At 53.2% G+C, this 15191-nt stretch overlaps 1 protein-coding gene across 4 annotated transcripts in view; it reads right to left on the reverse strand.

Moving 5' to 3' along the window:
• CPNE8 (copine 8) overlaps positions 1-15191 on the reverse strand; it is a 73305-nt gene that overhangs the window by 44630 nt on the left and 13484 nt on the right. For all 4 annotated transcript variants that reach the window (XR_009550723.1, XM_060194637.1, XM_007531756.3 and 1 more), the window contains exons 4-6: positions 10592-10695; positions 9255-9294; positions 5089-5165 (exon numbers count right to left, since the gene is read on the reverse strand). Coding sequence is in view for 3 of the 4 variants with exons in the window: in XM_060194637.1 (XP_060050620.1) it covers positions 5089-5165; positions 9255-9294; positions 10592-10695 (221 nt within the window). In the remaining variant the exon portion in view is untranslated. The remainder of the gene's footprint in view (positions 1-5088; positions 5166-9254; positions 9295-10591; positions 10696-15191) is intronic.

Consider the following 15191-nt stretch of genomic DNA (forward strand, 5'->3'; position numbering starts at 1 on the left):
CAGCCTAGGGCCTGGAGGTCTCCATTCTGGCACTGCTCAGAGTCCCAGGTGGCCATGCTCTGACTGGCTCTGCAGCCAGGGCAGCGGAGGCCATGTGCAGCTGCCCCAGGAGACAGGGCAGAAGGAAGGCACAGGCACCGCACATGGCCCGAGGACCTTGCACGCATGGGACGGGGAGCCCGGGCTGTGCTGCTGTTCTAAAAGGCAAATTGGTACCCAGGCTGCCACTAGGGCCCCTCTGCTCAACCTGCTCAAAGCTTCCTTTCAAGCCCTTTGACTGTTCCCTGTGGGCAGGCTTGGTAGGGGGTGCGGCCTCCTGCGAACCCAGAGCATGTGAGGGCCTTGCTCCTTGAAGAGGTGGAGGTGGGCACAGCCCAGCCCTGGGGGGCCTAGCAGAGGTGGAGGTGGGTACAGCCCAGCCCACAGAGGAGAGTGGACACCTGCCTATAGCCCAACCCACTGCCAGGAATGCAGAACACAGAGGAGAATGGACACCAGCCCCCGTCAAGAGGGCAGATCACAGAAGAAAGTGGACACCAGCCCACAGCCCAGTCCATAGCCAGGAGACCACACTGAGAATGGAAGCCAGACCACTGCCAGGAGCACAAAACACAGAGGAGAGTGGATGCCAGCCCCCGTCAAGAGGGCAGGTCACAGAAGAGAGTGGACACCAGCCCACAGCCCAGTCCACAGCCAGGAGACCACACAGAGGAGAGTGGACACCAGCCCACAGAGAAGAATGGATGCCAACCCACAGCCCAGTCCACAGCCAGGAGACCACACAGGACACCAGCCCACTGCCAGAAGCACAGCACACAGAGAGAATGGACACTAGCCCCCATCAAGAGAGCAGATCATGGAAGATAGTGGACACCAGCCCACAGCCCAGTCCACAACCAGGAAACCACACAGAGGAAAGTGGACACAGCCCACAGCCAGGGAGAAGACCACAGAGTGGACACAGCCCATTGCCAGGAGCACAGACCACACAGAGGAGTGGACACAGTCCACCGCCAGGGAGCAGAACACAGAGGAGGTACAGCAGGAGTAGTGAGTATCCTGTGCAGGGCTATGTGGGTTTTCTGAATGATTCACCCCGAAATGCATCTTGGCACTGCCTGCACAGAAGGAAATGTCCTAGAAATTCATTTGATTAAAGCTAGGCATTTCCATTAATAAAACTGGAATTACTTATTCAGAAGACACCCTCAAAGTAGGGCAGATTCCAGCTGCCACTTCTCATGTCAGGGTTTCTACTGTTTCAGCCCAATGTGAACAAGGGCTGCACTGGCAGAGAGGGCAGTGTGTCACTCTGCCTGTCTGGCACCTCCTGGTCCCTCGCTGCAGTGAGGCCAATGTCTACTACACAAGTGCTGCCGGAAGGCTGACCACCACTTGCAGCCTTCCTGGTGAGCTGGAACAGGCCAGACGTGGCAGCACGGTGACATGTGCATGGGACCAGCTCTCCACGGCCATAAGCTGCTTCCAGTCACCCACAAAAACTGGCATCCAGCCTCCCACTGCTGTCCTCAGAGTCCACACAGCCAGTGTCTCCTCTGAGCTGGCTTCTTCAGCCTGTGATGAACACCCTTACGCTCACCCACCTCCTCACCATCTCCCTCTCTTCTCCCCGTGCCTCCTTCTGTACACAAAAGTGAAGCACCCTCTTTCAGCAAGTCCTGAGTGTTCCCACTGGCCTCTGATGACAAGAGTGTATGGCAATGAAAATGGCCTCCTCCACGTTCTGGTGGGGCCTGGGTTGCACCTTTCAGGGTCAGATGGATGCCTGGTGTGTTTATATGTGTGATTAGGCCTTGGATGAAGCGATTATCCTCGTGGGGGAAGGAATGGCTCTGTTTGTGGAACAGACGCCCATGCTTGCTGCTCTGGACCAGAACAGTTCTGCAGAGTAAATGAATTTTCAGGAGTCCCGAGATTTTGACCTTGACTGTGTCTACCTGACAGGAGACAGGCCCAGCTATGGTAAGGTTCACACTGCATGGACTGAGAGGGTGGGGTCGCTCAGCTCAGTGCTACTTCTTCAACAGACCAGAATTGCAGGTCCCACAGTCAAGCAGACCCAGAACAACTGCCCCCTGGGGGGGCTGCCTCCTAGTGCCCATGCCATGGGCACCAGCCTTTCTCTGAGGCGTCTCTGCCCTAGTGGTCCTGATCACTGGGCGGAGGTGGGTGGACAGAGGCCCGTGTGCAACTGCGGCCTCACTGAGCACTGACCTCTGTCCAGAGCCTGCACTGAGGACCCATCTGCATGGAGCAGAAAGCTCTGGCCACACAGAGCTAAAGCCCACTCTGTGGAGGATGCTGGAACCCACGGAGGACACAGGAGAGGACACGGCCCCTGCTCTGGCAGGGAGACCCCTCCTGCCCTGCAGGTCCTCATGGTGCATAGCAACCTCGCCCCTGCTCCTTAGCAGCCAGCCAGTCAGTGGTTTTTGTTTTTTTAATCACCAGGGTTGTCTCTGGGGCTTGGCACTTTCATGATGACACCATCACTCCTGGCCCCTCCTCCCCTTTTGTTTTTCTATTTTATTTGATAAGATAGAGAAATTGAGAGGGGAGGGGAATACAGAGAGACACCTGCAGACCTGTTTCACTGCTCATGAAGCTTCCTTCTGCAGGTGGGGAGCAGGGGCTTGAACCAGGATCCTTGCGCTTAGTACAGTGTACACTTAACAGGGTGCACCACTGCCCAGCCCCATAACTTTATTTTTAAAACTGTTGTTAAAAAAACAAAAAGTGGTACTTTGTGTGATATGTCTGTCATGAGGACACTGGAGTTTAGTAAGCTGATTAGTAAGTGATCATTAGGACTATTGCTACCACTGGCTATGCCAGTGTCTTTAGGGAAAAGCTGTGAATCAGCTCGTGACCCCTCCCCCCCAATCTCTCTTTTCCATATAGGTGCACAGGAGCTTAGCTGCTCAGACAAAGGGGAAACACACAGTGGACTCAACCACACCCACACCAACTGCTACTTGTTGGCCGCTCTTTCTCAGTCCACAGCTGATCCATCAATCGGGGAACTGAACTAGCTTTCTGCTTCCCATTGATCTGGGTTTCAGGACAGGGTGGAGTTTTGCCGGAAATGCCTTGAGTCTCTAGAGCATTTGGCTCCCAGATCTCTGCACAAAGCAGATGTAGCCCAGAGATCAATACTGGCAGGTTCCGCGTGCCTTCCATCTGGGAAGGCCACAACAGTGCGTGCAGCTATCACTGATCTCCACTGAGACTCACTCATGCTGGGTGGGGTGCAACGGCCTGAGTACATACTGTTTACATGTTATCTTCTCTTACGCTACCCCTCTGTTTCCCTCTGTTCTCTCAAATAAAATGTGGGGAAGATGGGGAAAAATGGCCCCCAGGAGCAGCGGATTGACAGTTCAGGCACCAAGCCCCAGCAATAACCCTGGAGGGGAAAAAAAAAGTTAGTTACTCAAGTTTTAGGTGAGAAACAGGGGCTGATGGAGTGCTGGGCTCCCAGAGCTGAGTCCACCCATACTCAGAGGCTGCTACAGTGCTGGGTTCCCAGAGCTGAGTCGACCCACCCTTACTCAGGGGCTGCTGGAGTGGTGGGCTCCCAGAGCTGAGTCCACCTCACTCAGGGGCTACTGGAATGCTGGTTCCCAGAGCTGAGTCCACCCTCACGCAGAATGTGCACAGTGTGGGCAGGACAGCTGCACTGCAGGCTGGGAATTTTCCCCTATAGGACAGTGGCCCTCCCTCCCTCCTCCTCCCCACCCCCGACCCAGCTTTGAGCGTGGACTTGGAGGGGTGGACATGGAAGAGTGGACCCAGGGGAGTGGACATGGGAGGAGTGGACCAGGCGATGACTTTCAGAGCCAGATGGCAGCCTTCCTGGTGTGGCACTGCCGCAACATGGGGGAGCCTGCCTCCCACCTGTGAGGCCCCTGAAGAGGAAGGGGCCCAGGGCATCAGGCAGACAGCCAGCAGGAACCCACAGTGGGACGGAAGGATTCACACGGTGGTGTATAACGGCAGGCTTGATGGGGAAAAGTCAGCTCAGGGCAGATGACACCAGACAGACTAGACTGAGTGATGCTGTCAGGATCCCAAACTGCTCTCACAAAGCACGTTTCACACTCCCATCTATGGATTCCAAAGCACCCACCCAAGTCCCCACAAAGCCTGAGAACTGTTCATGGCTTTCGTGGCCAGGGGAGAATCTGTCTTTGAAAGTGATGGGAATGGTGCAGGCAGGAAAAGAACATGAGAGCTGAAGCTGAAAGCTGACTGTGTCACAGGGCATGTGAAGCCACCTTCCCCTGGCGCCAGCCAGTGCCAGTCTAGACTGCTCACGCCCCCTGGGCTGACACCACTGTCCCTCAGAAGGGCCCTCTGCTGGGCTCATCACAGCGCCATTCGGGAGCTGGAGAAACCCTTCTCCGCTCCAGCAGATAGTAACTGAAGCAAGGCCATTGTGAGTGGAGCCTGGATAACTTGAAATACCAATGGGGAGGGAATCGGAACATAAACCTCAAGTTTCAAGCAATTAGTGAGCAAGCACTCAGTCAGGAGGAGGGAAGCACAAGGGGTCTGGGAGGTTCTGGCCACTCTAGTTCTGGCTACCCCCTTTGGGGCCCTAAGACCCCACCACATCCACCCAGAGAGGCCCAGGCCCACACACTAGGCTGCCTGAGTGGCCCTGCTGCAGCAGGAGGGACTGATGGGCTCCGTCACAAAGACCTGGGAGCATCCAAGTCCCAAGCTCAGGGACAGGGGAAGAGGAGGGTGCTGGGGCAAGAGGAGGAATGAGACACCCACAAGGATGAGCTGGAAGCGACCAGGTGACACGGTGCCAGGTGGCCCCTCTCAGTACCAGCCCTTGTGTGGAGACCCTACCTAAAGGCCAGGCGCAACACGGCTATCCACCACCAAGATGGATGGGGTACAGGGTGCCTGGGAGCACAACCACCCTGCTCAGCTCCCCTTCCCAGAGTACCGGTAGAGAATGAGCCCTCACGGCCATGCCACGCAGCTTGACAAGCGTATGCTGCACGGACAGACTTGGGGCCCCTGCCATTCCTGCCAACACATGGGGGTACTCACACGATGGGCTTCTCCAGGCGGCTGCCCTGCGAGCCCACGATCTCCCCCAGTGTGCAGAACACCTGGCCCAGGAAGTCCTGAAACAGACACAGTGTCAGAGCCCCTCCACCCAGTCCTCACAGTGCAGCAGCCAGGGCGGCCAAGACACAGAGTTCTGTGGGGAAAGACGTGATGCTCTTGCGCATATTAAAACGTGATGCTACCTGCGGGACATTCCTGACAGCTGAGGTGGGGGCAGACTGCCAAAAGGGTCACATGGCTGAAATGCACAACTTCTGAGCTCACGACCCTCCACCTACAGACACCCACACCTGGCAGAGGGGGTCCACCCTGAGCAGATGGTGGTGGGGTGGGGCATAGTGCGCCTGATTCCAGGGTCGCTTGGAGTGTGCCCAGCAGCCTGGACACCCATGGCCCACCACCTCCTCACAAGAGGCTCCACATCACTCAGCTCAACCTTCACTTTGTGGGGGGTGGTGATTTTATTCTTGTTTTTGTTGTGGTTTTTTGGTCATTGCATGGGCTACATGGTTCCAAATCAATGCTTTCAGATAAAAAGAGACAGAGGCAGAGAGACACAGCACAGCAGTGAAGCTTCCCCAGGGTGGTGAGGTCCAGGCTTGCATGTGGCAAAGCTCACCCCCCACACACACCTGCCTGCCAGCCAGGCTCCACTGCCAGCCCTCCTTCAGTGGTTCATGCTGGCATCCCCTACCCCCTGGGCTCCACTGCCAGCCCTCCCTCAGTGGTTCAAGCTAGAGAGTGTGCGCGTGCGCGCGCACACACACACACACACACACACTAGGCTGTGCTGCCAGCCCTACCTCAGTGGTTCACGTTGGCATCGACACTCCTGCTATAATTAGCTCCTCTAGTGGGTATTTTTAGGTCTGAGGGTCTATAGTCAGAAAGACAGGGATAGAAATGGGGTTTTGTTTGTGCCGTGAGCTGCCTCATTGCTGGCTGTGGGGAGGGTTCCAGAAGATGTGTCACAGCCTGCTAGGGATGTCGTGTGTATGTCCCCCACCCTGCCCTGCAACTCTGCCCAGCTGACCCCCACCCAGGACACTGTCCCTCCCCACCTGTGCCAGTTGACCCCGACTCAAGATGTTCCCCCTCGAAACTCTGCCCAACTAAACCCAACTCAAGATTCCATCCCTATAACTCTGTGTAGCTGACCCCTGCCCAGGATGCAAACCCCTCAGTACAGTAGTCGTTCCTGGGACTATGGAGGGAAAGAGAGTGGGGGTGGAGAGGCCTGTGGGTCCTGTCCCATGAGCTGCACCTGAAATCCTAGAGGTGAAGTGCCAAGGGAAGAAAGGTGTCTGCCCGCTAGACTAGGATGTGTGGGGAGCGACTAGCCCTGGAGCCATCTGTGAAATCCCCTGGCCTTGTCCTGCCCAGGCTACGGCAGGCTGGAAGAGGCTTTCTGTTGGGGGGGCTGTCTCCACAGCTATGGATATCAGGGCTACTTCTCAAGATGGTGTCTGCGTGGCCAGGGAATGGTGTGAGGACTAGACAGTGGCCCTTGGCAGAAGAAGCTGCCCCAGCCTCACCTAAGATATGGGAAGACAGTGGCTGCTGGGGAGTGGGGAGTATGTGGAGGTCCTGGGTGGGAGGGTGTCTGGTGTGAGGGTATGGAGACTACGCTGAGGGGGCCTGTGAGTCTTGGGCACACACAGACATAAGAACACATACACAGGGGCCAGGTGGTAGCACACCTGGTTGAGTGCACAGGTTACAATGTGTAAGGACCCAGGTTCGAGTCCCCGGTCCTCATCTGCAGGGGGAAAGCTTCACAAGTGGTGAAGCAGGGCTGCAGGTGTCTCTCTGTCTCTCTTCCTTCTATCCCCCCTTCCCTCTTGATTTCTGGCTGTCTCTATCCAATAAATAAGTAAAGATAATAAAATAATTTTAAAAATAAAAAAAACACAGACACACAGAGAAACACACACAGGCAGACTGTTGTGGCATAATTAGCATGCTGCTGGGGCTGAAAAATGTAATTAGCTGATGAACTGAGTGTAATTAGCATATGGCTGATGTCAGGCTGACGTCAGGACTGAATTTAAGCACAGGCTGGGTGGAAAGTCTGCCCCTTCTTCTTCCTGGCTCCTTGTCCTGCTCACGTGGATGCCGGCTTGGCTTCCCAGAACCTGCATGCTGTCTCTCTCTGCAGGAACTGAACATATGTAGCTGAGTTTGGTAAACTTAGCTTATAGATTCTACTCTGTGGCCATTATGAATAACCTTTATCTTGCCAATAATTGCTTATCTTGTACCTAAAATTTATCATTCCGTACTGCTGGACCACCACATAATAAGCCTTTGTCTTAAAACTGCGCCAAACCGCACTCCTGCAAAGTCCTTTATTTTTTACTTACTATGGTAGACATACAGAGAAAGACACACACATGAACATACAAACACATAGACAGATACACACACACTCATGAGAGCACATGCATGAATCTAGACTCCCAGAACCTTAGAATACTGTAAGCAGAATGGAATCGATTTTGAAAATCAAAGGTAAATGAGAGGCCTGTTCCTCTGAGTCTTCACACACTCCAGTGAACTTTCAAATGTAATCTGGAGACACCATACTCCTACTGTGAAAGCCAGGTGTGTGGTCTTAGAGACCTGCTTGAGGAAAGACAGTGTCTTGTGGTCTGAAACTTAGTGCCTGCCCCCCAGATCACTAGACCATGCTCTGGTGCCTGGGGGGTAGGGGTAGGGGTCTCAGCATAGGGACGGGCTTGTATCTACAGCAGACGCCTCACGGCACCCAGCTGCCCTGCATGTCCCCCCCAGGGATACTGGAGCAGTAAGTCAAGCCCAGGGGGGATGAGATGAGAGCTCACATCACAGCCCCTGGCACAGGACACACATCCTAAAGGCTACACACCCTTCGGGCAGGTGGCCTTTCCCACAAGCCTCTGTGTCTCTAGCCCAGCAGCAGGGCACCACACCCTACAGACTGCACCCAGGGGCGGGCCCTGCACTTGTGGGTGCCCTGCCCCAAGCCACACCTGGGTGGGGTGAGCCACCCCTGCACCAACACCTCCTACCCATTAGCAGTGGTTAGGTCCTAATGCAGTGCTGGCGGCACAGATGTCTCAAAACCACCCTCTGAAAAGCCTCCCTTACTCTCACCAACTCATGTGCCCCTGTGCTAGCACCCTTCAGACCTGAGGGAGACAGTCACAGGGCAGGAACCCAGGCACAAGCCATGCAGGAATTCCTAGATGCACAGCAGAGAGGGAGGGGGAGCACTAAACAGAGCAGGGGAGCATGGCAGAGAGAGGGGAGCATGAGGAGCATGGCAGAGAGGATCAAGAGTCCAGCAGAGAGGGAGGACAGAAGAGCATGGCAGAGAGGGAGGGGGAGCACGGCAGAGGGGGAGAAAAGCAGAACGGGAAGCATGGCAGAGAGGAACAGGGAACATGGCAGAGGGGGAGGGGCACAACATAGTGAGGAGGGGAGCATGGCAGACAAAGTGAGGAGGGGAAGCATAGAAGAGAGGAGGGGGAGTGCAACAGAGAGGGATGGAGCATGGCAGAGGGAGGAGGGGGAGCACAGCAGAAAGGGAGGTGGGAGAGCCTAGCAGATTAAGGGGGGGGGGCACAGCAGAGAGGGAGGATGGAGAAGTAGAGCAGAGCCTGGGCGCCATACAGTGGAGTACTACTCGGCCATGAAAGGGGGAGGTGCTGCCCCTGCAACAGCTTGGAGCGACAGGGCCTGCCAGGAGAAAGAGAAGCACCACGCCAGGCAGCCTCCCTCACTCACAAGTAGGATCTAAGGGTCAGCAGAGGGTGAGCTGTGGGTGCCTGGTGACATTCTCCTGAGGGTCCGCCAGCTGAGGGCGGCTGGGGGTCAGGCTTGGTGCTCTGAGGTCTGGGTTCAGAAACCCTCCCAGCACCCAGAGTGGGAGCACACCAGGACTCTCCAGACAAGGGAGATGGTACTGGGTCACCAGCTTCACTCTCTGCTGGCTCCTGCCCTCACAGGCCCCACCTGCCCCTCCACACTCAGATGTTCCCTGTGGCCCCTGTTCTAGAGCCACCACACAGCAGTTTTGGGGCCTGCCTCAGTCTTGACAGAGCTGACAGGTCACACACCACAGCTCATGGTAGATCCAGGAAGAATACAGAAGCTGGACTTACATGTTTGGACAAGTTGGGACTCTTTGAATCAACATCGTACCTACAAGATTAAAATATAAAACTCCCATTATTTCCAGAGCACAACTGAAGAGAAAGGCCCTTGCCTTACATACACACCCACCCCCCCATATACATACACACACACTCACTCACATACACATATACACACCCATACCCCCACCCACAACCACCCACACACATACACACCACAAATGAGGGGCCAGCAGTGTAGGGAGGGAGAAGGCTCTAGTCTGCTTGGCCACATGGGTCTAGGAATTTGCAGTGGTCAGTTCAGCTCCTGAGCAAGCTGAAACTCCCTGTGCTGCACAACAGGACCCTGACAGCCCCCCAATCCCGGGTGTCCTCCTCCAGATATGATCTCGAGATAAGCGGCGCCATGAACACACCACCTGTCAGCATTCACACCCAACTGCTGCTGTTAAGTATGAGATCCAGGTAATGTCGTGCTGAGGGGTGGCTCAGCAGTACAGACAGGCTTTTCCATTTACAAGGTCAGGGTTCAAGCCCTGACACTGCACGGGAGCTGACACAGCACTGAGCCCTCGGCAAGCAGACTGTGTGCAGCACTGAGCCCCCCAGCAGGCAGACTGTGTGCAGCACTGAGCCCCCCAGCAGGCAGACTGTGTGCAATACTGAGCTCCCTAGAAGGCAGACTGTGCAGTACTGATCACCCTTAGCAGGCAGACTCTATGCAGTACTAAGCACTCCTGGCAGGCAGACTGTGTGCAGTACTGAGCACCCCTGGCAGGCAGACTGGATGCAGTACTGAGCACCCCTGGCAGGCAGACTGTATGCAGTACTGAGCACTCCTGGTAGACAGACTGAGTGCAGTACTAAGCTCCCCTGGCAGGCAGACTGTGTGCAGCACTGAGCACCCCAGCAAGCAGACAGTGTTCAGTACTGACCACCCCTGGCAGGCAAACTGCATGCAGTACTGAGCATCTCCGGCAAGCAGGCAGGTGCTGTGAGTGCAGGGTGCTGCATTCTGTGGACTCAGAGGCCCATGAGCTAAAGGAGGCAGAGGATGAAGAGGTCAGCAGAAGGGGTACCAGCAGCCCTGGCCTCTGAATTACAGGCCCTGAGGGTCAAGACAACCACAGTGGACAGAGAGCTGGGAGCAGGTCCAAGGGAGAGGAGGGACACCCTGACCAGAGACCTCAGTCCAAGAGTATCAAGGGCCGCTCTGAGCAGAGGACATGGGGGACAGGGTCACAACCCAGGAGCAGAGGCCACACTGCCCCAGCCGGCTTCTGGTGGACAGGAAAGAGCTCTCACAGCTTCTCACCCAGTGCTGCAATGGCCTCACCAGCACTTACAGGTCAAAACGCAGATTCTCTCTTTCTTCAAAGAAGTAGTCCAGAATGAATTTCCTTACAAAGTCAGGATTTAAAGTGTTGTCAATCACTTCAGTCCTTCCAAACTGGAGAGAGAGAGAGAGAGAGAGAGAGAGAGAGAGAGAGAGAGGTGGAAAGTCAAGTCTGCATGATGGTTGACTGCTGTCTGTGTTCCTGTTGACACAACACCTTCCAAACCCAAGAAAAACACCCAAATGAGCTGTCAGATATGCCCCTGGGAGCCTGTCTTCAGAGCTCACAACCTGCCTCCCTTCCTCCCTTCCTCTCTTTCACTCATGGAATCACAAACAGTCCCACCTCACCCATGTTCCTGGAAGAGTCACTTCTGACATTCCCAGAACAAGCCACAGCACAAAGCCCTTCTCTCCATAGCACACAAAGTAACTTAACTTCTCCCTTAGTTATAAAATTAGAAGTTTTTAAAATTTTTTTTCTAAACCGTATTATCACTCCTCAAACATCCTAGGGTCCTACCTGGACTTCTCTATACTGAGCAGTGACTACAGCTGAATCCATACACACACCCCAGAGCAGCCCCTTGCTTTTTGTTTTGCCTTGATTTGTTTCAGTTTTAGGATATCCAGACAGTGAAAATGGACCTCCAATTCCTGCCTGTTTCTAAGCAACCAATTGCACTTTTACCTGGAAAAACAAGTGTCTGCATCTGGGGGGGGGGGGGCAAGAGATAGAAGCTTGAGTTCCTGTGGGTGACCGAGGATGGAGGGGGGGTGTTCTCCATGGACAGAGTAGATCAGAGCCTCTACAAACCCAGGGCCTGGGCTCTGTGGAGGGATCCTGCCCTTGAAACCACAGCATTTGCATCCCTGTCTTGACAGACAGCCAAGACCATTGAGAGGAAACACTATCTTCTGATGTGACCTCAGCTAACACAGGTCTTAATAAAACTGTGCTACAAACAGTGGTGATAGCCAGTGGGCCAGGACTATGAGGCCAGAAGGGAGCTCTGACTCCTCTCTCTCTCTGCCGCTCTCTATCACACAAGAAGCTCACTCTCCCTCATAGGTAACAAGGAAAACAAAGCTTTAAGGAGAACTGCTTAGGGGCCCAGCAGTGGCACCCCTGGTTAAGCATATGTGTCACCATGTACAAATACCTGGGTTCAAGCCCTAGGCCCTACCTGCAGAGGGGAAGCAAGTCTGCAGGTCTCTTTTTCCTCTTTCGTTTTTTAAATTTTATTTCATTATCTTTACTTAATTAATGGGTAGAGACAGCCAGAAATTAAGAGGTGGAGGGGTGATAGAGGAGAGAGAGACACCTGCAGCCTTGCTTCACCATTTGCAAAGCTTTCCCCCCTGCAGGTGGGGACTGGGGGCTCGAACCTGTGTCCTTGCACATTGTAACATGTGCACTCAACCAAGTGCACCACCACCCGGCCCTTCTCTCTCCTTCTCTATTTCCTCCTTCCCTCTCAATTTCTCTTTGTCTCTATGCAATAAATAAATAATTAATTAAAAAGAAAGAACGAAGAGAAGAAAGGAAAGAGTAATGGAGGGAGGGAGGGAGGGAGGGAGGGAGGGAGGAAGAAACAGTTGCTTGACAAAGGAGGTGGCTGGTTCCAAGTATGGGACCTAGGTTGGAGGAGGCCCAGGCACCACAGAGTGGTGGGGTGGTGTTATGGTGTCTCTCCCCTCTCTGTCTCCCTTCTGCTTCTGCCTGTGGCTGAGAGGAAAGTCAGTGACTGGGAGTGCTACCATCACAAGGGCTCAAAGCCCCCGCAGCCCACAGAGAATTGCGCCCAATGGCTAGTCCTCACCAGGTGAGGCTCGTCCTGGCCGCACGCCATCCTTGGCAGGTCACACGGCCACCTCTGGCTCTCAGACCACCTGTGAACAGCCCCACCTGGGGCCAGCATGCAGCAATCAGCACCCCCCTCCTCCTCGGGCTGACTGTGAGCTGCTGTGAGGGGATGTGAGGGCCATCTGTGTCGGCTTCACATGGGGAATAGGGAAGGGCTGGGCATTCACATTTCAAACCCCCTCTCTCTCCCTCTCTCAGCAATATTGAAGCTGACACATGGGAGCCTGCCAGCAGCTGTGATGCTCGCCCTTGAGCCTGTGAGGAGGGATGGGACATACCTGCTCTGGGAAGACTGCATGGGGACTCAGAGACGGGTTCTCTACAGAGCAGCTCTTTACTCAAGCACAGGGACCAACTTTGGAAATGATGACTTTAAATTAGAAAACTGGATTCTTCTTATTTATTTATTTACTTTACCTTTTGTTGTCCTTGTTTTTTATTGTTATTGTATTTGTTATTGATGTCGTTGTTATTACATAGGACAGACAGAAATGGAGAGAGGAGGGGAAGACAGAGAGGGGGAGAGAAAGATAGACACCTGCAAACCTGCTTTACTGCTTGTGAAGCGACTCCCCTGCAGGTGGGGAGCCAGGACTCGAACAGGGATCCTTATGCTGGTCCTTGCACTTCGGGCCATGTGCGCTTAACCCACTGCACTACCACCCGAATCCCAATTGGATTCTATTGGATTCGTTCTATTGGGTTGTTGGGAAAAGGTCATGGTGCTTTTTTTTTTTTTTTTTGGAGAACGACATGCATTAGGGGCCAGGTGGTGGTGTACCTGATTGAGCACACATGTTATAATGCACAATGACTCAGGTTCAAGCCCCTGGGTCGTGCAGGGGGGAAGCTTTGCAAGTGGCGAAGCAGGGCTGCAGGTGTCTCCTTGGCTCTCTTCCCCTCTACCACACCCTTCCTTCTCAATTTCTGACTGTCTGTATCCAGTAAGTAAAGATAATAAAACATATATATATGGAGAGAGAGAGAGAGAGAGAGATATTCCCTTTTGTTGCCCTTGTTTTATTGTTGTAGTTACTACTGTTGTTATTATTGATGTTGGATAGGCCAGAGAGAAATGGAGAGAGGAGGGGAAGACAGAGAGGGGGAGAGAAAGATAGACACCTGCAGACCTGCTTCACCGCCTGTGAAGCGACTCCCCTGCAGGTGGGGAGCCGGGGGCTTGAACTGGGATCCTTACATCAGTCCTTGCTTTTTGCGCCACGTACACTTAACCTGCTGCACTACTGCCCGACTCCCAAGATCTTTTTTAAAAAGATGTGACAGGGAGTTGGGTGGTAGCGCAGCGGGTTACGTGCAGGTGGTATAAAGCACAAGGGCCGGGGGAAGGATCCCGGTTTGAACCCCCAGCTCCCAACCTGCAGGGGAGTTGCTTCACAGGCAGTGAAGCAGGTCTGCAGGTGTCTACCTTTCTCTCCCCTTCTCTGTCTTCCTTTCCTCTCTCCATTTCTCTCTGTCCTATGTAATGATGACGACATCAATAACAACAACAACTACAACAATAAAAAACAACAAGGGCAACAAAAGGGAATAAATATTTTTTAAAAGACATGATATTAGAGTCTTTAATAATAAGACTCCAATAATAGTGAGCAGAAAAGCAACTTTAAAATGTAATGTATTCATGCCCAGATAGAAGCTTTAAAAATAACTAGAGCACATGGAATGAAGCATAACAACCAGCATAAGGATCCTGGTTCGAGCCCCTGGCTCCCCACCTGCAAAAGGGTCACTTCATAAGCAGTGAAGTGTTGGTATGCATGAGACCCCTTCTGTTTCATTTGGTTTAAATCCCCCCTGCTTAACACTATTCTATTTACATAACCACTGTTAACAAGCACCACCCTCCCTCCAGGGCATTGGTGGTTCAGTGATAGGATTCTCGCCTGCTCCGCCCCCTCTTTGTCACACTCTGATTTTCACCAGTCACTTTTCTCTCCACCCTCTCTATGTCACATCCTGTTTCCACCCTACTTGGCAAGTATATATAAAGACAGCATTGTGAGTTTTAGGGTACCTTGAGTTTAGCTTAGCTCGGTTTAGATTGTGCTGTGTCCTGCATGAATAAAGAGATACTGCCTAAGCTCAACCATGAGTCCCTGGTTGTCTGTTACCCGCCCGTGAAGCCAGCCCGGTGAAAACAACATAGCACGTCAAAAACAACAGTGAAGCAGGTCTGAAAGTGTCTATTTCTCTCTCCCCCTCTCTTGATTTCTCTCTGTCCTATCCAACAACAACAAGGACAACAAAGGTGAAAAAAAAAGGCCTCCAGGAGCAGTGGATTCATGGTGTAGGCACTGAGCCCCAGTGATAACCCTGTAGGAAAAAAGGAAAAATAAAAACATAGGGAGTCAGGCGGTAGCGCAGTGGGTTAAGCACACGTGGCGCAAAGCTCAAGGATCGGTGTAAGTATCCCAGTTTGAGCCCCCGGCTCCCTACCTGCAGGGGAGTCACTTCACAGGCAGTGAAGCAGGTCTGCAGGTGTCTGTCTTTTTCTCTGTCTTCCCCTCCTTGTTCCATTTCTCTCTGTCCTATGTAACAATGACAGCATCAATAACAACAACAATAATAAGTACAACAGTAAAAAAACAAGGGCAACAAAAGGGAAAATAAATAAAATAAAATAAAATGAAATAAAGTAAAGTAAAATAGCTAGAGAGGGCTCCACACTCAGACGTGCACTAAATGGATTCACTAAAACTTAGGCCACAGGGCCGGCAAGCTA

This window comes from Erinaceus europaeus, chromosome 7, assembly GCF_950295315.1.
Source record: "Erinaceus europaeus chromosome 7, mEriEur2.1, whole genome shotgun sequence".
Lineage (NCBI taxonomy): Eukaryota > Metazoa > Chordata > Mammalia > Eulipotyphla > Erinaceidae > Erinaceus > Erinaceus europaeus.